We start from the raw sequence: 26,683 nt of genomic DNA on the forward strand, positions 1-26,683 counted from the left end.
GTGCCTTACCCTGGCACTCTGGCCAGCAATGAGCTGATCATCCTCAGTCTGGATGCTGGTTCTGCTTCGGACGTCGAAATCCTCGGTCTCAAAGTCAGAATCATCCAACTCTTCAGGAGTCTGAGGAAAAAGCATTCAGGCAGAGATTTCATGGCTCTGAAAATCAACTAGAATATTGTTTTTCAAGCAGAGAGAATGGGAATCAGTGGAGGTAAAAATTATTGCATGTTTTTAACAACAAGGTAAATACAGGGACAGTATGCAGCTCTGAACACGTGTGATTTTATGTGCTTGACTGCTCCTGTTAAACACCATAGGGATCCCCAGAATCACACAGCAGTAACTAAACAGCTGAGATTTGTCAGGACATTTAATGCACTCAGCATCTGAAAGGCAGAAAAAAAAGTTCTTGCAAAATGAACAGAGCTTTAGCAAGTTGATTAAATGTAAAAGCTTCACTCGAGATCCTGGAGCTGGAATTACACACAGCTCTGAGGGCTGGTTCAGAAGCACAGACAGTGTCTTCAGCACAATTACAAATCAAAGCATTGACTAAATTAACAACAGATAAAATATCTCAAAATTTATCCTTACCCCTCAGGAAAAGCTGAAAAAATTCAGTTACTAAGGGCCAGCTTTTATGCTGTAGGCTAAACACATCTGACCTAATTCCTGCTTGCCTAGGATTTATTTTTGCTACTGCCAGTCTGTAGCTGGCAAACTTTTTATAAAGCCTATCAAGTTTAAACAGCATGTTTGTCAAAATACTACATCTTTGCTAAAGTGGCACTTCATGAGAATTCTCCAGAGCTGGGTCAGCAAAGAGCTTCACTGATAAATACAATAAATTGTGATTAACAGATAAGATGCAAATAAAGTCCCTTTCTTTAGATTTTTTTTTCCTATGATTTGAATTTCACAGACTTGTCTTCCACTACAAGAACTTTGTGATACAGTGAAAACAGAGATGGACATGCAAAATAATTGCTAAGAAGCAAAGGTGAGTAGGATGACAATCAAGATTTTGGGTATTGCAGCCTCCTCCACAAAATCCAAGAGGGAAACACAAAAGAAGTAGTTCAGTGTATCAGAATTAAAAAAAAAAAAAAGAAAAAACATGAAGAGAACAGTTCTGCTGTACATGATTCTGTCTGTGACTCCTCTGCCCATCCCTGCCAGAGCCCAGGGACACACAAAGTGTAATTCTGCTTTTCCAGTGCCACCAAGGGCAGAAACTCCTCTGGGCAGCAGGGAGGGGGGAAAGAAGAGTTTCTCTTCAATAAATACAGATATAGAAGATGGTAGTTTTGAAAATACCCTGCACAAACACAAAAATGAGGAGTTGCAGTGGCTTTTCCTGCTGCTCCCTGCAAAGAGCAGGAGTCCCTGGACAAAGCTGAAGTGAGCAGGGCTCCACCAAACCCTGGAATCCCCATTTGGATGGCTCTTTTATCCCCAAATAAACTCTGCATGACAAGTGCTAACATTTTAACTCCTTTCTAGGTGGCTGCTGAGTGCCCAGGGGCAAACCTTGGTGTTCCTGGCACTGCCAGCCCAGCTCCCTGTCCTGAGTAACAAGGGATTCAGCAGGGGGGGAATCACATCTGTTTGCCTGAGATCTTCATCTACTGCTGGCTACAAATCCTGAGCTGGTCTGAAAAAAAAACCTCCATGGGCAGCACAGATGTGGTTGTCAGCTTTTCTCCTGGTTTCTCATCTGATCTTTTGCTTTAAGCAGCAAACATGGAAGATGCCATTGCAATGGGTGCTGTAATCACATTTCTTCTGGGGCTGTATGTTCTTGATTTACTGCTCACCAAGCTGCATCTGCCATGGTCACCACTCTGAAAGATCAGGGCACTTCCTCAGAGCCAAAGGAAAAGAAGAAAAAAATGAATAAACCCCTATATTTAGCTTTGCTATGTCTGGCTCCTGCCCATTTTTGCCCCAGTAAGATCCAAGAAATAGGTCCAGGGGTGAGCTTCAACCAGAACTTCCTTCAACCAACTGTGCCCTTCTGGGTCTGGCCTACCAGAAATTTTAGGGTTTCCAAGTCACATCCACTGCAGGCACACGAGTCAAGGTCTCTGTGAGCTGCCCCTGTTTACCCAGGTTAGCCAATTAACAAATTACATGCTCTAGGAACTACAGACCAAACTCATCTCAGCTTCTTTTTGACTAACTAACATTAATTATCACAATTTACTTAATGAAGAGCCATTAGGTTTTATTTCTAAGCTCTCAAAGCATCAACAAGCATCTATAGTTGGGAATTAATTTGCTGTTGTTAACTGAAAGGTCACTGATTTTAGCACATTAGGGAGCCAGGCATTACCATGAGATTACAAAAGATGCATGAAGGGTATTCAGCATCACAACTCGGGCCATCATCTCAGCATATCCACCATCTTCCTTTGAGTATTTTTTTTGTTCCTTTTCCTCCTAAGCTAACAGCTTATCTTCAACAGCCTCCCAAAAACAGAGCCCAGGGGATGGCAGGGACTGAGGCAGCAGTCAGCATTTCATCCTCCACATTCAGACCTAAGGAAAACCCAGATGGGGACCTGGGTGGGCTCTGGGAAGGGCATCAGGTGCCACAGGAAAATGGGAAGAGCTGTGGAGAGCAGGGAGGTGTGTGCAAAATGAGAAGTGGTGCCCAGTGAGAGGCTGCAGAGCTGCCCCACAGCAGCCACCTGGGCCAGGTGAATGTCAGACATCAAGGGCCAGGCTTTGCTTTCCTGCCCTTCCTGAATTTCTACAGGGCAAGGCTTCACATCTGCTTGGTGACTCTCAATCTGTGATAATTGATAAAAGATTCGTGTTAATCACGAAAGCATTGGGGTTTGTATAAACCAGAATACTAAGCTCTGAAGTGGAGCATGGACACTAGATAAAGGAAATTATATGATAAAATCATTCTGTTTAAAATCACCTTGTTTTGAATATTATGTTACATTATATTATGTTATGTTATGTTTTCCAAATAAGTTGTATCAGCTCCCAGCTTGCAAAATCAGCCTTCCCAATAGCCCTTCCTGCCTTTGTCTGATCAGTGCTGCCTATCCCAAAAACCAGACTCCCAGAACTTCTCTGGTGGTGATCTACAAGGATGTTTATTCAACCACCACTGCTTATGACAACAAAAAACCAAAGATTATTGATTCCAACGAGAACCCACAGTATAAGAAGAGGCTGCAAACCGAGGTTGGGTGGAGTGTGGACGTTCCCCAGCGCTGTTTGCTCTGTTTATATCAAATAAAACAATCTGAATTTTGCTGAATACTGAGACTTCTGCCCTTCATTTATAACAAACCCAAACTACTGCTCAGCTAGTGAACACCTTTCAGGACTCTCTGAGCGTTAAGAGGAGCCCAATGAAAGCGTGGCAGCTCGAGAGGGGCGGGCAGGAATAGGAATTTTTTTGGTTGGGGGGGGGCAGGCTCTCACCCGGATCATGAGCACGGCTTTCCTGATGTCGCGGATGCCGTCGTACACCAGGCGGGAGGCGTCGATGAACTCGTTCTCGTCCATGGGCTGGGCAGGGTCGGAGCTCAGCGCTTCCACCGCAGCCTCCACTTGCTCCGTGAAGCGGGGCATGACTGGGCACAGAGCACACAGATGTCAGCCAGACCCACCCTGCGGGGGTCCCTGATGGGCTCTGCACCACCTAGCAGTGCTCTGGGATTCGTTTGGTTTGGGGTTTTTTTTTACAGCCAGGATTAATAGAAACACGACTGAGACGATTTGGATGTTTATTATATTCTATCAGAAATGACAGAAAGTGTGACAGCACCTCCAGCTCCTTGCTAGAAGTGGCAAAAATGGCCCCAGCTGAGCCTGCTTCGAGGCCTTTTAAACCTAAATAAACTAATAGATATATATGTATATAGATAGATATATGTACATGTAATAGATATATAGATGTATATAGATAGATATATGTATATGTATATACATAAATATATGTATATAGATAGATGTATATGTAATATATATGTATATAAATAGATTTATGTATATATAATAGATATATGTATGTAGATAGATAAATGTATATGTAATAGATATATATGTATATAGATAGATATAAGTATATGCAATTGATATATATGTAATAGACATATATATGTATATAAATAGAAATATGTATATAGCTAGATACATGTATATGTATATAAATATATGTATATAGATAGATGTATATGTAATAGATATATATGTATATAGATATATGTATATAGATAAACATATGTATATAGCTAGATGTATAGGTAATAGATATATATGTATATGTAATTGATATATGTAATACTTACATTATTTATTTTTTTGACTTAATAATAGATTTTTATGACTTTTAGAGCGACACTTGACTGACCAACCAAAGGTTATTACCTGAGTTCCGTGAAGAAGATGGAAGAAGAAGAACAAAGAAAAAGACACCACCCCAAATTCTCCATCTTGTCCCATATCCACCACTGTACTGTAAAAACCTCACATTTAAAACCCATCACCCAGTGAAAACACACACATCTAACCCACTGCACATCTGTGATTTCTAACTTATTATTCATATTTACAAATCTTCTCCAAGGTTTCAGCTCCAGAGCAGTGTTTTCCTGGGGGGTCTGTGCCTGGAAGCACAGAAAGCTCAAAAACTCCAGATTTCTGAGATCCAACACCACCCAACCTCTCTGCTCCCCATCCTGCCCTGTGGATGTTGCTGACTCTGATTTTCCCAAGCTACTCAAAGGAAAAAAGAAGGGCAAGAATTAATAACAAAGTTTAGCACCTGGTGGTGTGGACAGGATGAGTGTGTGAGGGACGTGATGTTTTGGTAAAAGCATGTTTTACAAGAGCTGTTGCCTTCCTTGGACCAATGAGTTTATTCTATCCTTGATTCAGCAAACCAGTCTATAAAAATGGGTCTGGCCCTGCAATAAATCACTTCTTCTGCTCTCAGGAAGTTTTCTGTGTGTTGTTGTGTTTCTTCTCTGCTCCCTTGCCTTACAGCAACACTGCCTGCTCTGAACTATCCTGGAAGCTGTGCCCTCCTTCCCCTGAAATCACATTTGGTACAGGAGGTGAAGCTAAGGGCTGGTTCAGAAGCCCAGACAGTGTCTTCAGCACAGTTACCAATCAAAGCATTGACTAAATCAACAATGGATGAAATACCTCAAAATTTATCCTTATCCCCCAGGAAAAACTGAAAAATCCAGGGACAGGGAAAAGTTTATCACACTCTGCTAATGGACAAGGAGAAAAGACCCAGAGAAGCCCCTAGAAACTATGGGACAAAATATGAATTTGTTTGATGTTTCCTGCAGATGTACATAGGGTTTTTTTTTTGGGAATAAACAGTCATGCTACCATCAGGAAGCTGGAGCTGGAGAGGCACTGGAAGGGGCAGGTTGCACTGCTGCATTTCAGTGACTCATGGTGCCCCAGGAAGAACATGCCAGAACCAGTTAGAGTCTGCTGTTTCTTCAGTGTCACCCTTGATTCTTCATCAAAGTAATTAAAGCAAAACCAACAACGAGTGGCTGGCACAGCAGCAGCCAGAATCACCCCTTACCCTTATGGATGTCACCAGTAGTTCATGGGGAACACCCTGATTTGGGGTTTATGTGTGGGGCACATGCACCTACAACAGTTCTAAAGATACTTGAGAAAATTTATTTATTACCCTAAATTTATTCTGCTGGGGGAATGTGATCTCCCTGCTGGACCCTGAGCAGCTGCAGAGCCTCCAAGACGAGCACAGCACAACTTCCAAGCCCTTCCCTCATATCTGGGACTCATTCCTGGTGTTTTTGTTTCCCACAGCTCAGCCCATGACAGAAGCACACTCGGGGACATTTAGTGCACAGCCAACACAGCACAATCACACTTCTCACTTTGCAACAGCTTTGCAAACAACTCCCACTGAACGGCATCGCAGCGAATTGAGTTTTGAACGGATTTCACAGGTACCCAGCTGCCCAGCAGCTCTCAAGCAGCAGCAGCTCAGGGCTGCTGGCTCTTGGGTGACCCTTACCTGTGTTGGACAGCAGCTTGGTGGCTTCCAGCACCTTCTCAGTGTACACCCCAGGCTCGTAGTTGTCCATCTCCGAGGTGACCACGTGGATGACGCGGGCGGCGCGGCCGCGGATGGCGCCGGCCGTGCGGTCTAAGCCATCCACGTCCTTTTCTTGGAGAGCAATCACACATTTGTTCACATCTTCTAAAATGTGGTTCTCTGCAGGTCAAAGAAGGAGGATTTAGGTGGTGATGGCTTTTCTGTCATGGCCATTGCTCAGGGTGGGAGCTGCTCTGTAGAGGCTCCATGGAGATGCTGTCGAGCGCTAATGTGAAGGTCACTACGCCCGGCAAAGGTGTCAAAAAGCCATCAGCCCTTCCCCCAGCTGGCCCCCACACTCCTGGCCCTGCTTGTACTCGATTTTACCAAGGGGAAAGCTGAGTTCTGCTGTGCTCTCCCCTGGTTTCTTTCCCTATTTCTGCCCTGCACTGCCCAAGCCCTTATTTCAAATACCTGCAAACCACTCCCCTGGCACAGCAGGGATGGGCACCACCCCAGCACCACACCTACTCCCCTCAACACTCCAACAGACACTTGGTGCACGTTTCCAGCTTCCTCCAGAGTGTTTTCCTACAGGCACACACATTCCAGCAGAGCACATTGCCATCTGAGACACATAATGTATGCAGTGAATAATGTGGAAAACATTCCAGCCACACAGCACTCACTGACTGCTCGGAAAACAAACAAAAAACATAAAGGCAAGACCTCTGTTTGCAATTAGCTTTTTAAATATACATTTTCTGGTTTTGTAAAGAGATATTTTTCCCATTCATCGAGTCCAAGAAACCCAAAATGGGTAAAACCCTTTAAAGGGTTCTGAAATTCTGAAGATGCCTAAGGAAATTGGGATCTTTATTTGGGGGAACCCACCCTAAAGATCTCCCAAGCTGTTATTAGAGACTTCCAAACTCTGTTAGAGAACTCTTTAATGTACCAGGACTAATGTTTCAGTATCATCATCCAACACCAGCATTTGGGCTGCTTGGTAAGAAACCAATTTGGAAACATTTCTGCTCTGTCACTTAAAATAGTTTCCAGTGTTAATTACCACTGACTTAATCATTCTACACTGCCAACCCATGCAAGTGGCTTTTATTCCCTGTGCAGGTAGTAAAAGAGCCATTTTGCAAGAGTTGGGAGAGACAAGAAGCTCCTGATGTTGGCTGGGAGAGGATTTGGAGGAACTGCCTGAAAGGATTGCTGCGGGAAGTTACACCTGATTTACATAAAATTAACACAGCCAGGTGCAATATTGCCAGACTTCTGTAAGTAACCCAGACAAAAATGACACTTGTGAAATCCCTCTGAAGCAACTGAGCCTGAGCAGGTTCAGCTGAGGGCAGGATGAGGCCCTGAGAGAGCAGGAGCAGGTTCATTAATGATTTGACAAGTCAGTGAGCAGGCACAGGAGCCACGGAAAGAACAGAGGGGATTTAAAGAAAAGACAGCCCTGGGAGCTGCAAGAGCCCAAGAAAAAGCTTTGGTGCCAAGCCAAAACACAGACTGTTTATTGCTTCAATTCCTAAATGAATAAATTAACCCACAGACCATTTAAAAGCCTCTCTGGATTATCTGAACTTTAATAAAAGGCATGGAGAAAATGAAGGTGAATATTTAAATGTCTGCTGATCATTTAATGCCTTCTGCAGATGTGAAGTGGCCAAAAAGTCCCTTGTAGAGGGAAATAACCCACAGGACAGCCTGAAAAGGGCCCAGGCAAGTGCAGGACTGTCAGGTCTACCTGCTCTGCTGATGTTCTCCAGCTGCATGAGAACAGCTGAGATCTGACTCTGAGCTGTTTAAAGACACCCAGTGCTCCCCCATCCTACTGGCACACAGAGCACCTCTGGGGATGGGAGAAGGCTGGGGGAGAACCCACATCCAAACCCCCCTGAGATGAGCAGGACAAACATCCCACAGCCACAGAACACAGCACAGGCAACAGCAAAGGCTTCTTGTCCCACCAAAACAGCTACAGGGAAAATGGTGTGGCTGGGCAACAACAAGGTAAAAGGAAAGGTGTTTTTTTTTTTTTCCATAGAAATGATTTTAGACCAAACAAGGAAATACATTAAACTGTGAGAAGCTACAGAATAAAAAGTCACCCACGACTGTCAATCCTCAATCCACTCCCACCAAACACCTTCCACCTCCACCCACCTCCACATTAAAGGGATTAAGCAATGCTTTTCCAAACGACTCTGAGGCTACAGGAGACCAAAATCAAAGAGCAGCAGTGGGGAGACGAAGGCACAGATTGATAAACACAACTGATAAATACAAAAAGATTGATAAATACAACTGGAAATGATCTGATAAATACAAAAAGATTGATAAATACAACTGTGCTTCCCTGCTGCAGCTGCTGGGGAAGGTCTCAGAAACATTTTTGTGCTGAACCTCTGCTCCAAGGGGCACTGCAGGAGCCAGCACTGGGGAGCTCACACATTTGTAAATGCAGGGTTCATCCTGGCAATGTCCACACAGAGGCTCTTCAGAAAAAACAGCTCCACTGAGATGGGCAATGTGTGGCACAAACCTCTGTCAGCAGCAGAGGAACAGAAGGCAGCAAATGGAATGGGTTTTTTTTTAAGAGGGTTTCAGAGGAGATTCAGGTAATTTCAGAACATTGAATTTGACAATTACACGGTGCTATCAGCAAGTGCTCTGAAGAACAGAGATAGTGGGCACACCAACACACCCAGAGTGCTTCAGGAAGGCACTGATAAGAGGGATAAGAATTGCAGAAGGTACAGGAGAGCTCTGAAATGAGGAATAAGGAAACAGGCAAAGACTGGGCAGTCAGGGAAGTGATGACTGACAAAGTGCATGGCAGAACTCTGTCTGCAAACAGCATGGTGAGACAGAAAGGGGGAAAAAAAAAATCTCCACTCCATCTTTAGTACAAGCAGGGGCATCAAATGAAGCAAAGAGGTGACAGTGCAGAACAAGGAGGTTCTTCACACAGAGCACACTTGTAGTGTGAATTCTGCACAGGATGATGGAGGTGCCAGCAGCTTAAAATGGTCCAAAGAACAACTAACAGCAGCTTAAATGAGAAAAATGTGTCAAGGACTGCTCAGGAGACAGCACCTCTGATGCTGGAGCTCCCTGAGCTGCACACCACTCATGGCTGGAAGCACACAGACACCTCCAGGCTGCCATCCTCCCATCCTGAGCCTCCCCCAGACCCTGCCCTAGCTCAGCAGGGCCCTTCTGCTGCTGCACCTGTGGCAGTGCTGTCACCTGCAAGCTCACCTGCAGCACTGTGCTCTGATGAACCCTTCTGCTGTCACCTAAACCCAGCATCCCTTCCCCAAGCCTTTCCTTGTGGATTATTTATCCAGTTCTGCAGCACGAGCTGAATGGTGAAGCCTTTACTTCAGGAGGGATGTGGGATGCCTTACATACATATTTATATATGCACACACTCATGCACTCCTTTAAATTCTGCTTACATCCCAGTTAGTAACTGATACAAACATCCTAATAACCCCAAGCAGCACTTGATATAAATCATACCAGCCACAACTTTATCCACAGAAAAGTTCAGACTTCTAGCAGATGAATTGGAGTTGTGGCATTTATATGGAAAACATTTATCAAAGTTCAAACAAATAATATTTAAAAGAGTATTTATTGCTTTAATATTTTTTTTCTACCATCTCCTTGATAGCAAACACATATAAATAATTACTGAATGCACTTGGATGTCTGGAGTTGTCTCAAACTACATTTCCTGGGCTCCATTTTGGGGGGTGAGCCCTCACTCGAGGTGAACTCTCCTGAGTCAGCCTGCCCCCACCCCAGGAAAGAAACTTTCTCTGCTTTCTGCCCAGCTCCTGAGAGCTCAGCCATGCAACAGATTTGGTTATTTAACAAAAAAAAAAACCCAGTTCTGTCCTAACCTGCAACCCTGGGGTTGTTCTGCCCACAACTCACTCGAGTCTTGTGGTGCTAAACCTGGACTAGAAGGGAAGGAAAGTGATTTTAGTGAGTGATGTCTGTGGTGACTTCAGTGTTAAAAAGCAGCTCAGAGCTCCTGAGAGCAGCCCAGCACTGGGCCCAGAGCATGAGCTGAGGAGCAGAGCTCCCACTCCCCAAATGGCTTTTTGTTTGATTTTTCTTTTCTTAACAATAAAAAAAAATACTCTTAATTCAGGACCTTAATTATTCACCTACATTTTCTAACTATGTTCACCTGGTTCTGACTTCACCCCTCCTCCTGTGAAATCTCTCCTTACAACTGGAGGTTTTAGTTCACTTGAGATGCCCAAACCTTCTTGCACCATGGAAATTAGAATCCCAGCCTGCAGTGGTGATTTGTGAACAATATTCAGACACAATTCACGTGGTTACATCTCCATGTCCTCCGACTAGAGCACAATTAAAGGATGTGGAAATAAAAATGCCCCCATTATTTTTAGGTCACAGGAGATGATAGTGAGTCTTTATCAAGATGCTGATAAAACAGATTCTCTTGGCAAGCACTCTGCCAAATGTAATTATTAATCTATTATAATGATCCAATCTCTTTTAAAAACTCTTAGAACTTTAGTAAAGCTGGCATGCTATGAACATTTTTATTTTAATTAACTTGTGCAACCACAGTGTGATATTCAGTTTTGTTTACATGGCAGAGTCTAAAGTGACCTGAGGGATCATTTTTCCTGCTAGCTCCTACCTGGGACAGAAACATCTTCTATTTCCCCCACAGTTACTGCTGAGGCTTGTCTGCAGCAAGTCATTCATCCTTAGTTCAGCCAGCAATTCCAAATCTTGGGATATAAAGTGTCTTCTCCTTGACACAGATCTGCTGCTGCCCTCACACCTCGCTGGGCACAGGGGGACCCCAGGTGAGGTGTGACAACACCACCCCTCCCAAAGCCCCACACACTCCACAAGTGTCCAAACCACTCCTTTCCAGGACTGAGCTCTGGGGAGGATGATTATTGCTCAGCCTGGACCCAGATGTCTTAGGCTGCAATACAGGATGTGCCCCAAAGTGTGAATTCTGTCCCCAGCTGTTCACCCAGCTGTGGCAGTGATCCTGATCTCTGTGGGGATCTCTGCTGTTCCTGTTCCAGCTGTTCACCCAGCTGTTGCAGTGTTCTTTATCTTGCCCACAGCCCATCCTCCCTCCAGGAGATCTCTCCTGTTCATGGCCATGCAGTCCCAGGGCAGGGCTGATCAAATTCCATCATCCCATTGGGAGATGCTCCAGCCAGGGCAGGAGCCGAGCATTTCCTACCCAGATCAAAGGGGAGATTTGGAACAGCAGAGCAGCCTTTTCCCACTGGATCCCAGAGGAAAACCAGAGCCTTGCACATCATCCCTGCAGCTTTGGAGGAAAACTGCACCTTGTGCAGGAGCCCTGCTCCAGCAGAACCACATCTGTCACTGCAGGAGGATGCAGCCACCATGGAATGGGACTGCACCAACCCTGACTGACTGACGGGGGCACCTTGGATTCTCACTCTGCCCCTGCTCTGGGTTTGTTCTCTGCAATACTGCATTGCTATTTTAATTTTCCTGGTAAAGAACTGTTATTCCCATTCCCATATCTTTGCCTGAGAGCTCCTTAATTTCAAAATGATAATAATTTGGAGGGAGGGGGTTTACATTGTCCATTTTAAAAGAAGAGGCTCCTGCCTTTCTTGTCTCTCACACCAAGAGCCCAGGTTACCTGACACAGCCAGGAAGTCGTCGATGGAGGTGATGTCATCCACAGCATCTGTCAGCACACGGACCTGCCTCTCCCACTGCTCCTTGAACAGATCCATGTTTTCTTGAGCCAGTTTGCTTTGGGGTTTAGCAGCCAGAGCCAGAGCAGCGTTGATGACCTGTAAAACACCACTTTTAAAACGTACCCAAAGAAACAATTACCTCCTGTGTGTTTATCCAATGAACTCGGCAGCACACAAAGCAAGTTGAAGAAGTTTTGAGGAACCTGATGTTTAAATTTTTGCTGCTCTCACATCCAACTCATACGTGCTTCCACGTTTATTATGGGTAGTTATTAGGAGCAAAATCACTTGGCAAGTTTTCACAAGAGCTGGTTTCACCTGTCTTTAGCAGCTCGTGGTAACAAGGTGTTGCTTTCCCAGTGCAGGCTGTGTTGTTAAGTATTTTAGACAGGATGACATTTAGTACACTCAAGGCTGCACTTGCTACTTAACAAAACCTCAGTAAAAAGGTCAAAAAAAGGATTAATCTTATACAGTCTGAAGTAGAAACAATATGCAAATACAAAATTGAAGATGGATTTTGATTTATCGTTTTGCCTTGAAGCTTTACTCCAGATCTTGCCAGTAATTGTTGTAATGACTTCAGATTTCTGCTGTGGGTGTGAACAAGCCAGATTAGCCAGGGAACAGGAGATTCTCCTTCTGAATACCCTCTCAAACCCCAGAACCAGAATTTACACCAGATCTCAGTTTTTCTTAGCAGAACAAAAGCTCCAGGAGCTGCTGGGTCACTGAGGTTAAGCTGTGTCCACTAATTGATCATTTAAATGACCAAAAAAGGCTCTTTGAACGTGGGGAGAAACCAACCTCAGCAGCCTGGCCCTGCTCTTGCTGCAGCAGAGTGACCTGGAAAGGTGCCAGGTGTGAGGAACCAAGAGTGTGACAATCCCAGCCCTGCTCCCAAGCCCCTGAGAGCCAGAGCTAATTAACTCACAACTTCAAGGTGTCATTTTTCTTCTCTACTTTAGGATCATATTCATTTCACAAACTTGTCGACCAAAACATGCAAGCACCAGATGTTCCAGCTTTTCCAAAATCTACCTTCTCCTACCTGCTCCATTTACAAGTGTCACAAACCATTTAAAAAAATATATAACTCACTAAACATGGGAATGATGGTGGTGTCAAACGTGCACTGAGTGAATCAGGCAGGAGGAGATGCCAGGAGTCAGCAGGGACAGGAAAATCCACACAAGGGCTGGGGCTGCAGGTCTGGCTCCCAAACCCAGCCCAGCTCCCTGGCTTTGGTGACAGTGACCAACTCAGGGAGCAGCACCTGAGCCTGAGCAGCTCCTGGGTCTGTGGGGATGAACAGCACTGTCCCTGTCCTCAGTGCCACCACCAAGGGCTCCTCTGCTGCTCCCCTTCCTCCAGCCAGCCCCTGTGTGGGATGTCCCTTTGGAATGTCCCTGCTGCTCTGCCACCCTCACACGTGGAAACTGGAAGTCCTGAAAGCCCCCAAAAAGCCTTGCAACGCCCAAGAAAACGATGTTTTGACTTTTAAAATCGAACAGAAATAGAGGTTTTAGAGAGGCAAACCCGTCCTCTGCTCGAGAGCCCTGATTTGCAGTCCAGCCACTGCCACGTCTCACCCCAGGCTGATGGATGTAATGAATTAACCAGCTATCAATCAAAATCTAGATCTCCAAGGTTTCATGAAGATGAATCTGAACAAGTGTCCTGGAAACAGGAGAGATAAACCAGACAATGCTCTAGGAAATCAGCTCTCACTTTTATCCTGCCAGAAACTGTCACTACAGAGCCAGAGATGGCAGCGAGGCGATACCAAGGGTCAGGACATTTTCTCTGCTTTTCTCAACCTGCCTTGGCCCAAATCAGATATAAAATATCCTGTAAGCACTCAGACAGGGCAGCATTAATGCTGCAGGAACATATGGCCCGGGTCCCTGTGAGATGTTTGTCTGGCCACAGCAGCTGCCTGCACAATTCATCTTGGCCAACAGTGCATGTCAAGCCCAGATGCCCACGTTCAGCACCTTGTCACAGGTAATGGCAGAGCTGTCACCCACACAGGGCTCTGCAACTGCTCCACAACCTCAAACTGTGTGTCCTCACCAAATCCAAGCACGGGAGGCACAGGCTGAATCACCCTCCTCTCAACAGGCAGCTTGCTCAAGTGCAAAAAGTGTGTTTTTTATATATTACAGCAAAAATGTATGGCCAAAGTGGAAGTATTTGATATATTTTATAAAAATGATCAAGCAAAAGCTGTGTTGATCTCCCTTACAGACAGACACTGCTGCAGCAGGGAAGCAGCCAGCAGTGCTGGAGATGGGGAAACCTGGTGGGGATATCAAAGGTTATCCAGGGAGCTACACACAAAGCTACAGCTCAGGAGAGCCACAAAGGTGTGAGTGAGCTCAGGGAGAAATTCAGGGCAGCAGACACAGCTCAGCAGTCTCTTTTTATAGCACACACTCCACATCTCCATGTGCAAAGTGGCCACAACAGGCAGCTTTAGCAGGGGTGATAAAAGCCTTCGCTCTGAGGAGAGTTTAGAATTCAAGTGAGCAAATCATCCTGGATGTGTCTCACACCTGTGCCTGAGGAAACGTCCCAGGGATCTCTGACAACACCCTGAATGTGATCTATTCCAGGGAAAATACTCTGCTATCCAGCACATAGTGATTGATTTATTTTCCAACAGATGCTGAGGGGAGACGTGGGAAAATGACTAGGATGCTGGATCTTAAATAGCAGGACTATGATCCCTTTATTAGCTAAAAATAAACACTCTCAGGGGGAGGAGGAAACACTTTTTTTGAGGCAAGGGATGGACCACAATACACTTCTCCTTCTCCAAAACACACGAAGCATTGGGCAATTACTTTAAAATACCAGTAACTCTCACAGGATGGAGACACACAGAGTTGAAACCTCGGGAAGATCACGACTGGACTATGTGAAATGCAGCCACTTCCACGTAAAACATTTGGCAATTTCAGGGAAATATTTTGTATTTCAGAGCTTTTCAAGATGCTGCCAGAGCACTGTGATCACAATGACTCACTGAAGTTGTACAAAGGAAAGAACCAAACGGGGACATTTTGAGCCTATCCAGAAGGAAATGAAGCACGGCAAGAAAACACACTATTTTTATCGGTGCTTTGTTTCATGTAGCAATTGCAAGCTTGGAATTCGACAGCTCCATGCTCCATATCCTGCTTCCAGGCAGCTCCTTGGAGCTCTCCCCTGCACCTCACAGCTCCCAGCAGCCAGGGCTGGGCAGGCTCAGCATTGCAGAGATTGGAATGAGGTCTCCATCCTCACCTTGAGTCCTCTTCTCAGCCCTTCCCTGCTGCTTTTCCCTGATTTTAGGTTCCCTGTTGATGTCACAGCGTGGCTGAGGCTCTCCAAGGCTCCCTGCAGTGACTCCTGCCTGGGTTACAGCACTGCAGCTGCTTGGCCCAGCAGCTCTCTCAAAAAGCTCAGCTATTCTGGCCAGAAAACACCTGATAACCTCAAATAAACCTGGGGGTAAATCACAGCCACTGGCTCAGCCAGAATTAATTCTTTTAGGCTAAATTTAGGATGGCTTCCAGCCTCAGGTCTACAGCACCCCAGCTGAAAGTCAGAGAGGCCAGAAGAAAGCATTTCTTACAAAGAACAATTCTGAATACTTGGCTGGCATGGCCAAAGGAAGAAACATCACCTGGGAGAGGAAAATTCTCCCCCAGTTATTTGCACTGCAATCCCAACCTGTGCTTTCTTACTCAGGGCTCACCATGTCTGACCCACACCCATTTCAGTGGCTTGAAGCACTTCTTGATTTTTGCCTCAATCCTTTTGATAAGAAGCTTTGGCTCCTGCCAGGACTATGTTCTTCCTGCAGCTGGTTTAGCTTTTTCATTGATTCCTGTAGGATTGATTTTAGGATGTTCCTGTGCCCTAACAAGGAGGACTTTTTCAGTTTCAGAAGCTCTGAGGTGAAGCCCCAGTCCTCTCCCCTCACTACACAGCATTGCTTTACAACCAAAACATCTGCAGTTCCTAAATAACTCACTCGGGCTTGGGGTTTATATAAAGATCTTGACTCACCACATTTCTTGTGGCATTTGGATAATGAGTTGGAAAGCAGCTCCGTGGCCTACAGATCCAGGATACTTTGCATTTGTAAAAAAGAAAAAGCGAATGGAACAATCACCACCTATCAGCTCTCATCTCGGGGGCAGAGGAACACGTGGCACACACAGACAATGCCCCAGTGGGGATGTGAGATCAGTTTTACCCAGGAGGATGTGAGAAGCAGCCCACCAAGCCTCTCTGCCCTTGCCCAGGTGGATTTTAATCCCATATTTTCCCGCAGTAAAGAAAGCATGGCTTGCTTCCTGGCAGTTCCTGAGAAGCTGCTCATAATTTAACTTTACATACACGAGATGCCAGAGTTGCCTGCAGTGCTCACCCTGCTCGTGCCCCTTCCCTGCTCCTCGCTGCGTTTTGCTCTGAGTGTTAAAAATGCTTTATGAGTTTGACACTGAAGTCACTCCCAGGTCCATCCCAGGCCAGGCTTGCATGGCCACGTGTGTGTGAGCCAGCCCTGCACTCCTGCAGTACAGCAAAAAGCACTCTGCAGGCTCTGATGAGCTGAAATGCCTTCGAGCAAAACACACAGCACATTGTTTTACACTCTCACAAAGCTCTAATGGCAGTGACCAGCAATGAGCACAGGCTGATGCACCCCAAGAGGAAGGAAAAGTTTCCTTTGATTTCCAATACTTTGTTCCCGTGTACAAAAGGCACTTTGAGCACTTTGCTTTGCAGGGATCTCTGCACAGATATTTACTTGTCTGGTGGCAGTGCTGGAACGACCCAGAACAGATCCACACTTGGACTGAGTGACTCAGAGCCACAGAATGGTCCTTAAAGCTCATCTCCTCCCAATGGCAAGGACACCTTCAATTAGACCAGGTTTAATTAGACCAAGGCCAATCTGGGCACTGCCAGGGATCCAGGGGCAGCCCCAGCTGCTCTGGGCACCCTGTGCCAGCCCTGCCCACCCTGCCAGGGAACAATTCCTGCCCAAAATCCCATCCAGCCCTGCACTGGGGTTCCAGTTCCTGACGAACTGTCCCTCTCCAGGTTCCTCTCAGCCCCTTCAGATGCTGGAGGGGCTCTGAGGTCTCCACACAAGGTTCCCTTCTCCAGGTGAACATTCCCAGCCTGGCTCCACAGGGGAGGAGCTGCAGTTCCCTGAGCACAGAGCCCCTCTCCAGCCCAGCAGGCACTGTTTGCTATTTGCTATAAACACTATTTCTGTACTGGGTATAGATAATTATTCTATCCACTTCCCCTTCCACAAAGAAAACATTTTCTTTTGGAGCTGAGGGTTGATTTTGTAGTGCCAGTCCACACAGAAGCTGCAAGAATTTTGGTGCCATTTATCTTGCTCCATTTTGCATTTCATTGGCATCAAATGCTGAAACTTTGGGGGGTCTCAGGGACTTTGTGTCTTCCCTGGAAGTTGTTCCACCACTGTGCTCCCCAGATCCTGTGCTGAAACAAAGGGCCTTTACTCACTAACACACTTCTTTTTACAGAACTGAATCCTTTTCCTGCTCTTTGCTTATTTTTATGCACCAGTAACTGTTTGAATTTCTAAAATTGTTGTTTTTCTGGTCAGCCTTGGCCTGTGCTGACAGCTCTTCCCAGTGAGCCTGGGTGATGCAAATCTGCAACCCGAGTGTTAAGTTTTTAATAGAAGCATTTCTACTCAATGCCAATAAAATGTTTCAAGCACCTGTAATTAAACAGTCTGGAGACAGATCTGCTCGTTAGAACATTCAAAAAAAATTCTGACAGTCTTTCAAAGAGATGAAAAAAAGGGGACAATTGTTTGATGTTAAGTCTTTACTGTAAGAAAAATGAAATTCTCTCCTTCTCCAACAGGCACCAGGAAATTGGTGGTGACTGGGGACTCAAGGAAAGCCAAGTCTGCTGCTCACATTTAGCTTTGGTTGATTTGAGGGGTGGTCTGCAGGGTTTCTTTATTTCTCTAAAATACTCCAACTTTTAAACAAAAGTTTCTGGAAGTCTCCATGGGATTCCTTCTGCTTTGGTATTTTGTCTGGGTGTCAGTAGGTGTGATCACATATGAGCCATCTGCCTCATCAGAAATCTATAAGCAGCAAATGGCTTTTCAAGCAGCTCAAAATTGGAATAGAAGGATGTGAACAAGCAGTTATTAAAACAAGATGTTAATATGAGAAGAGCCAATTTATTTTTATTAAAAATGCAATTTTAATCCAAGAATTCTCTGGAGTCAGTTTGATGGGTGAGGCCTGGTGAGCAATTCCCACACTCCAGCAGGTGTGGAGGGGCTTGGCAAGGACCTGGTGCTGCCTGGTGGCTTCCCAAGGTTTCTTTGGAGGATGAGATCTTTGGGATGGGGTGGGAACACATGGGGAACAGGTCCTGTGTGGCCCAGGACAGGTCTGTCCTCTGTATTATGGCAATGTGCCAAATCACTGGCCAGCAGTGCCCTGCTCCCTCTGAAGAGAGAGGGACTTGAAGTTATTTGTCAAATCACCCAGGAATTATTGATGTTGAGTCCTTTTAGGCACTTTTAAAACGAAATTTCTTGATCCAGGAGCTGCTCAGGCTGCAGGGCAATGGGTCCAGCTTTGGACCCTGACCCCAAAATCATTTCTTAGAGCTCTCAGCCTGACTGCAGGCTGGCTGGGAGTCCACAGATGGAGCCTCCATGAGCACAACTCTGATGGCTCAGCTCTCTTCAAGGCATCTTTAAAGCAAAATGCTGTCACCAAAGAGCCTTTGCAGGCTCCCAGAGCTGCTCCTTCCTGCAAACAGAGCACAGACACCAGAGCTGGCAGCGAGCATCCAGGTTTGTGAGCTGGGATGAACAAAATCTTCCCCTAATTCACCACTGGCAAGCTCTGTGTGCAGTGAGAAGGCAAAGAAAAGTTCCCCAAGTGCCCTGTGGGGCAAAGGCAGGCACAGGCTGTGACTCTGTGACTCCAAACCATTGCCATTAACAAACAGTTTAAGCTTTTTTTTTTTTTTTTTTTTAATTTAACTGGACTGCTGGAGAACTTTGCTCCTTCATCTTAACCCCTTCGAGCCCAGCCTGGTCCCCAGCACCCAGCAGGGCTGAGGGAACTCCTGTGAGCTGCTGGACAAAGCTCAGAACAGAATTGCAGCAATTCTGCACACAAAGAATTCGGGCAGGCTTGTAAATCAGGGCTGGAGGAATAAAAACATAGTGACCCACTGAAGCTGCCTTATTTCTGCCCTGCAAACACAGACTAAAATCATCCTAACTCCAGCTCATCCCAAAGCTCCTGCTGCACCCTCAAAAGGGAGCTCTAAATACCCCAATTAAGCCTTCAAGTTCACATTAATTTCTGTGCTAATTGGCTGGGGACCCACAAACACGAAGGATGATTTTACTCCTGAGCTGATTTCCAGTAACAAAACCACGCTAAATAAATTCACTGCTTGTTTCTGCAGAGACCTTTTGATGAAAAAAATTTCTGCATTTTTTTTTTTTCCACAAAGAAAATTTCAAACCTGAGGAGGTCTGAACCCCAGGGTGACACTGGCAAGGACTGACTGCTTGTCAATACCAACAAAACTTCCAGATTTTCCCCAGCCAGCCTGAAGAGTTGCATGTTCCTTCCTCCTGCTGCCAGTTCAATGGCTCCTGATGGCAAGGGAGCAAATTATGGCTCTATTTGAGCTACAGCTTTTATAATTAACTCTGCAGATTGATTTCTGCAGAAATCATTCTTTAACCAGGAATTCCCTACTCCCAGAATGGCCTCTACTCAGATAAACTATTTAAGAGGTTACCTGGGACTCAAGTGCATTGAATTTCAGTTTCATCTTTCAAGCAAGCACAGCAATACTTTGAATTACATTTCATACATTGTATTTCTGTGTGCTACTGGTATCTTGAAGTTCCTGACACTATTGTAATTACTGATTGACATGACTCATTCTAAATCCAGCATCTTCCTGGAAAAATATCACCTGAGCCCAAAAAAAAACCCCTCCAAAAACACACAGGGCATTTAATGTTGGGTTTAACCTGTATCTTATGCCTAATTCACACATTTGTTCAGCACCCAAAAGGATTTGAGAAGCAGCTGTGAACCTCATCAGGAATAAACTGCAAAATAAATAGGTAATTGTCTAAAAAAAAAGAAATAAAGTCTCACTTTGCTGTTCTTGATATTGAGAATCTTTTAGATTGTGGGAATACCCAAGGTTTGGGGACAAGCTGAGGAGGAGGAGGAGGAGGATGGAGAGCTGTGCTGCTTGCTCTGGCACAAGACAAGCTATTGTTACCAGAAAACACAGATGCCATTTGTAAAACAGCTTAGACAAGTGGCCTTAATTATCTCTCAGGATTCACAACATGTTTAAATACTCTTAGAGCATTAAAGAATCAACCCAAGAGCATGTCATGTAATATAAAAGCACTCTTTCAGCTGCTCTGAACATCCACAGTGTCATTCACTAATCTCTTGGTGACGACCCAGAAATGAAGGCAAGACTCTGAACTGAAGGCTCTGAAGTTCAGAGATGTGACCTTTGCAAAGCCAAAATCCATCAGTTCAAGCCCTCGTGCATTTACAGACACTCAGAGCTTCCAGGGTGTGCTCAATGTATTGTCCATAATCCCTGAAGTCCAAGGTTAACAGCTGCTCTGGAGGAGATGTGGCCACACTGGTGACTGCAGCTGGGCCATCCTCTCATGCTGACTACCACGGTGCTTATTTTATCCAGGAGTAGATTTATTTAAATACACACTTAGTTGTTGCAAAAGCAAAGATAGAAGAGTCTGAAATACAACACAATTTCAGCGATGGGGAGAGGAAAACACCCCCACAGACTTGGACAAGCACCAGAAACATTTCGATTCAAAGAGAACCTAACTTTCTTCAGATGATTATTTTCAAAAGCAGCAGCATTTGTTTGGAACACCCTGTGTTAGACACCCATATTCTGGGAGATAACTGAAAAAAAAAAAACAAAAAACAAAAAACAAACTTACTTCAGCCTAGCTGGCTCCTTCAGGAAAGAGCAAGCCCTCATATATCAGGGAAGATGGATTTCTAAAAGCTTTTTCTTCCACATGTTTTGTTCCAGCTGCAAAATTTGACCTTTGTTTTCAGCAGCCATGGCCAGGGTGGGGGCAGAGAATGCTCAGGAGTTGGGAGAGCAGAGAGACACCCTGGGATGGCCAAAGGTCTCCTTTAGGATTTCATGCTTTATTCTCCTCACCTGTTTAACAGCTCAGTCACCTGCAGGTCATACAAAAGGTAAAAAAATCCTGCTCCTCACACTGCCTTCCCCTCCTGCTGGGCTGCCTACAGGTGAACACCTCTCCTCCTTTTGACTGGTTTTTAAAAAAAAAAAAAAAGACCAATACATATGGGAAAAGCTGGAGAAATTCCAAGTAATCCTGAGACAGCACACTTTATTTTTATAAAATGCCATTTTGCCTGTTTTTCTGAGTACCTATTTTCTGCTAGTTCCTCCTTACCAACAACAGCTTATTTGGATGTTTTAGAGCTGAATTTCCTGTTGCTTCAAAAAATGTAAATTACAAGAATCAACAGCACCCTGCAGTCTTCAGGGGTTCATCCAAGTATCTAGTTGTTGACATTTAAAACACCAGGCTGTCAAAAAGGAAGAGGATAGTCTAGTGCTTATATAAACTTAATTTCCTTATTTCCATTAAAAAGTTATTAATTAAAAGGTAGTCTCAGCCAGGCTCACACTGTTCACACACAGCCAACTTCCTCTCATCCTACTCCATTGGGAAGATTATTTGGCATATTTATATTCTACTCAGGCAAAAATAGTATTTTATAATTCATCTTACAGCATGGCCAGGAGCAGTGCTAGCACCTTCACAAGGCACCTCCCTGCAGCACAGGAAACCTCACATTCACCAACTGCAGGTTCTGGAATGTCCTGGCAAATGGAATTGGAGCTGTGACACAAAAATGACCCTTTCACATCACTGATTCCATGGATTTTAAAGCTCCTAAGTCTCGATGCCCATGCAGCATTTCATCCTTGATGTGTACTGAGGGAAAAAAAATCAAATTCTGCAGCAAATCACAGGCAGCCACTGAGAGCAGAGCATGGCCAGAGCAGCACCTGGGGATTGTCCCCTATGGTGACATTTTTCCTTACCTGGGGACACAGGGCCTCCAGCTGGCTGGGGATTGTCCCCTATGGTGACATTTTTCCTTACCTGGGGACACAGGGCCTCCAGCTGGCTGGGGATTGTCTCTTTTTGTGACATTTTTCCTTACCTGGGGACACAGGGCCTCCAGCTGGCTGGCTGACATGCGAACCAATTTCACACCTTCCTCGTTGTTGGAGATGGAGCAGGCCAGGTTGGCAACCTGAGTCACAAAGGGGAGAAAACAAAACACAATTGTGAGATTTGGGGGTTATTTCCTCATTTAGAAAACTTTTGCCTAATTCCAGTGCTCAGTAACTCATCAAGGAACAAAAATAATCCACATTTCTTCTGTTCTAACAACAAATGGCACCTGCTCCTTCTGTACACATAAAATCCTAACGTGTTGGACCATGGAATCCCAGAGTGGCTTGGGTTGGAAGGGACCTCAGAGCCCATCCAGGGACACCTCCCACTGTCCCAGGAATGTCCAGCCTGGCCTTGGGCACTGCCAGGGATCCAGGGGCAGCCACAGCTGCTCTGGGCACCCTGTGCCAGCCCTGCCCACCCTCACAGGGAACAATTCCTGCCCAAAATCCCATCCAGCCCTGCCATTCCCTGTGTCCTGTCCCTCCATCCCCTGGCAATCATCTCTCTCCATCTTTCCTGCAGCTCCTTCAAGGCCACCCTGAGCTCAGCCCAAAGCTTCTCCTGTGCAGGTGAACAATCCCAGCTGTGCCAGCCTTTCCTCCCAGCAGAGCTGCTCCATCCCTCTGCTCATCCTGGAGCCTCCTCTGGCCCGGCTCCAGCAGCTCCAGCTCCTCCCTGTGCTGGGGCAGCTCTGCAGGTGGGGACTCACCTGAGCACAGGGGCAGAATCAGCCCAGGGCTCAGCAGTTCTGGGTGCTGGGGCAGGTCCAGCTCTCACTCCCAGCCAGTCCAGCATCACTGAGCAGGGTGAGTTCTCCCCAGTGGGATGCACAGGAGCAGCACTGGCAGCAGCTGCAGGCACAGTTCCACAGCCCCATCCCACCAGGGTGAGACCCCCAGAGCTGTGTCCCACAGGGCCCCTCTGTGACAGGACAGGTAAAGCCTGGCAGGGCTCCTCCAGCCCTCCCTCTGTGCTGTACTCTGCACATCAAACCAGTACAGATCTTCAACATGCAGCCACAGGCCTCCAAAATTTGACCAGCATCTCTTGTGATGAAAAAAACCTAAAAACTTCACAACCTTGACCTGCTGCACAGCATCACCCTTAACTAGGTCAGCCTGAAGACCTGTGTAAACACCCTCCTTGTGAGAGCAGGGAGATGGGGACAGCACAGAACTTTTTGGTAATTGAAGATATTCCTCATCCCAGAGCTACTCTCAGGGGAAGGAAGTCTGAAATAAGTTACATTTCTCAGCTGACAGGTGAATGACAAGCATGTTATTCTGAGCCATTTGAACACAGAAAACTGTAAAAATAGCAGCAAGTGAACTGAGACTGAACACTGAGTACTGTCCTTCCAGAGGCTGAGCAACCTGCAAAGCCCCCTGTAAATGTGCCAGAAAGGCTTCACCTGGAGCCAGCAGATGCTCACTAACACCACTGAACCAGATTTCTCCTGATACTTTCCTCTATAAGCTGGAGAAATTCCACTCTGCCTTTCATTAAACTATTCTTTGCATTCATGTAAGCAATTTTCAAGTAGTATCTGCTGTTCTACCACATGCTTTTCCCCCTCCCCAAGCCCTTCCCTCACGGCAGATGTTCCCACACAGAATACATTACTGTCCTGCAAATCATCAAGCACGTGCCATTACACTTGAGCAGCATTTTTCATCAATCCCATGATCGATTTGGGGAGCAAAAATCAAGTTCCCACTGCAAAGCACCCGGCCCCTTCCTCCCTGCAGCTCCAAGTTACAGAGGATGGAAAGGAAGGTGTCAGGAGGAGAGGTGTTTCCAGCACAGAACAAGCAAACAAACAGATGTGACAGCACAGATTTGGAGGAAAACAAACTGAAGTTGAGAGAAAGATTGTGCAGCATCAACAACACAGAGCAATTCCTGCCAGCTCTCAGCAATATTTGTGTCCTGCTCCTCAAGTTTCTGCTCCACTCGTGTTTGGATTCAAATCCTACCCAGGCAGGGGTGAATTGCAGGATGTCCCTGGGCTGAGCCAGGGCTCTGTGCTCCTCCTCTCTGGCACCCCAGCCCCAGCCCAGCAAACAGAAACTCCCCTGGAACTGCCTCTCACACAGGGGCTGTGTTTGAACATCAGCCAGTTTTCCTCTACATTTGCCATGCCTTGAATCCCCAGTTGCCAGTGAGCTGCTGGGATGAGGGTGAAGTACATCATGCCTTTGTTTAGAGGCTCACCAGAATCAAAAGACAATCAGATGCCGTGATTTAAAAGTCAAATAAAGATTTTGCTGTTGGTTTAAGCACAGGTCATATTTTTGAGGAACACCGGTTTGCCAATATTTTTTATGGCCCATATTTCCCTGTCATTCCTGCCTCCACAGCAGCATCACAACCTCCAGGAGTGAGGAGAACACAAAGCTCTATTGAGTAGGGGCAGAATAAAAGGGACATTGAAGCACCACAAAATCAGCCTCTCCGATATCTGGAGATGTTGTGCTGTCTCTCAAGCCAAGTGTGATGAATCAAGCACACAGAAACCCTGCTCTGTCTGAGCACAGAGAGGCAAAGAAGTTCATAATGGAGTGTCCCCACCGTGGTATAATGAAAATTTGCTTTTTTGCACAGTCATTTTTGAACAGTCATTTTTCTCCTGAATACCCAACTGATGGCAATTCTTCTTTAGAAAGGGCCCGCCTGGCACTGCCAACCCCGATGAAAGGAGTGTGTGTGTGCCCTGACTGAGGCTCTTTGGCACTTTAAGACAATCCAACTGTTGGCTGCCACATCCCATCCCAGTGCTGTGGCTCCAGAGCTCAACACTTCATCTCAGCACGCTCATCCCTCGCTCTGCTGGCCTGGCTCCTCTGCCAGATCTGCAACAAAAATAAAAAAAAAAAAAAAAAAAAAAACTTCCCAGCAAACTCTGCTGAACATCACAGCCAGGCAGAGACGTGGCAGCAGCTGAGATGACTTCAGAGTGCTGCAGACAGGGCTGTAAATCCACAGCAGTGCAGCTTTACTGCACCCGTGGGAAGGCTCTGCCAAACTACTGGGAAACACTCACAAGGCTCTTAAAATTTGGAAGTTGAGAAGAGCTGCGTCTACTAATTAATCAAGTTGTAAACGATGTTAACAGTGAGGTATTCTAAACTGTCAGCAATTATCAGGTGCTCCAGAACGTGAATTCGGAAATTGCACGTCCCAAATGAGGTGGATGGCTGCAGGATCAAGAAATTTAATTTTAAAAGTACCTAAAAGGACTCATCTTCAAGAATTCCTAGGTGGTTTGACAAATAACTTCAAACTCCCCCTCTCTCTCTAGAGGGAAGAGGGTACTGCTGGCCAGTGATTTGGCACATTCCCACAATACATTGGATTTTGTAGCTGAGATGAAGATCAACTCTTTCAAAGCCCACAGAGCGCTTGGAAATCATACATTTCCAAAACTTCTAAATTAAATAATGCACCTCAAGGGAACAAAAATTTCCTTTAAATCAAATGTGAATTAAATAGTTTCTCCATGTCTCCAACAAAGCAGCTGACTGACATAGTAAGTGGTCAGACTTGATTTAGAAAGAAGAACACTTGTGCTCGAGAGCAAAATAGCAATTGAATTCCCGCTGCATTTGTTCATTCTTACCATTCAATATCATCAAGTCCCTTTACATAAGCACTACTGGCACAGGCATCAAAGGAGACAAAACCACTGCAAATAATGTAATCAGCACAACGAGCAATCTCTTGAAAAAAAAAAAAAAAAAAAAGTTAAAAATACACTGGGAATGAAGAGAGCCCCGAGAGCGGGGCCGGCGCGGCTCAGACGCTTCTTGTGCTGACACACTGATTTAAAAATGCATTTCTCTCTCTTCAGAGTCCACAGCCAAGGCTTCTCTGACCCCAAAAGACAGGGCAGACCCCAAGCAGCTGCTGGTATTTAGAGGAATGAGCTGAAATTTCCCCCCAGTGACAAGTGCAGCCCCAGCCATTCCTAGTGGGAAGGGATGGTGCCAAGGGAACAGCTGGACAGGCACATCTGGAAAGGGCTGCCAGGCACTGAGCAGGTTCTGAACCTCAAATCTCATTGTTTTTAACCGTGGCATCAGCACAGTGCTGTGGGAACCTTGGAAACTGAGAATTTTAGACTTTCTGTGCTGCCAGGCACTGACCCCCAGGAGAACATTGCTTTTTACCTGAGGCTGTGGAGAAGCTTCCAAAATGGAATGTCAGAACTGGGATCATGGGGGTGTAGTTTGAATAGAAATGTGTAATATCATCATGGTGGAAAATTTAGAATTTGTGGTTTGGGGAGGTAGTAATACACATATAAAGCAGGAAAAGAAGATAAAACATGGTAAGTGCAAGATGATTTGAGGTGAGTGGCTCTGGTGCTGGCACAGCCTGGAGGTGAATGGCCCCAAATGCAGCTGGAGCAGTCCCCAGTGGGGTTCCCTGTGCCCAGCACTGGGACCAGCCCTGTCTGATGTCTCAGACTGGTGACTGGGTGAGGGGATGAGGAAAATCTCACTGACTGAGCAGCAGTGTGGA

General features: G+C 45.7%; 1 protein-coding gene across 5 annotated transcripts in view; it reads right to left on the reverse strand.

Annotated features, from left to right (window-relative positions):
- The window catches only part of CTNNA1 (catenin alpha 1), a 119,525-nt gene that overhangs the window by 12,355 nt on the left and 80,487 nt on the right, over positions 1–26,683 (reverse strand). For 4 of the 5 annotated variants that reach the window (XM_088173968.1, XM_088173967.1, XM_088173970.1 and 1 more), the window contains 5 exons: positions 22,140–22,232; positions 11,769–11,925; positions 6,038–6,238; positions 3,448–3,599; positions 10–120 (listed from right to left, as the gene is read on the reverse strand). In XM_088173968.1, coding sequence (XP_088030094.1) covers positions 10–120; positions 3,448–3,599; positions 6,038–6,238; positions 11,769–11,925; positions 22,140–22,232 — 714 coding nt within the window. Of the gene's footprint in view, positions 1–9; positions 121–3,447; positions 3,600–6,037; positions 6,239–11,768; positions 11,926–22,017; positions 22,041–22,139; positions 22,233–26,683 lie in introns of those variants that run through there. The other variant, XM_088173971.1, reaches the window with a different exon arrangement.

This window comes from Sturnus vulgaris, chromosome 15, assembly GCF_052056855.1.
Source record: "Sturnus vulgaris isolate bStuVul1 chromosome 15, bStuVul1.hap1, whole genome shotgun sequence".
Taxonomy (NCBI): domain Eukaryota; kingdom Metazoa; phylum Chordata; class Aves; order Passeriformes; family Sturnidae; genus Sturnus; species Sturnus vulgaris.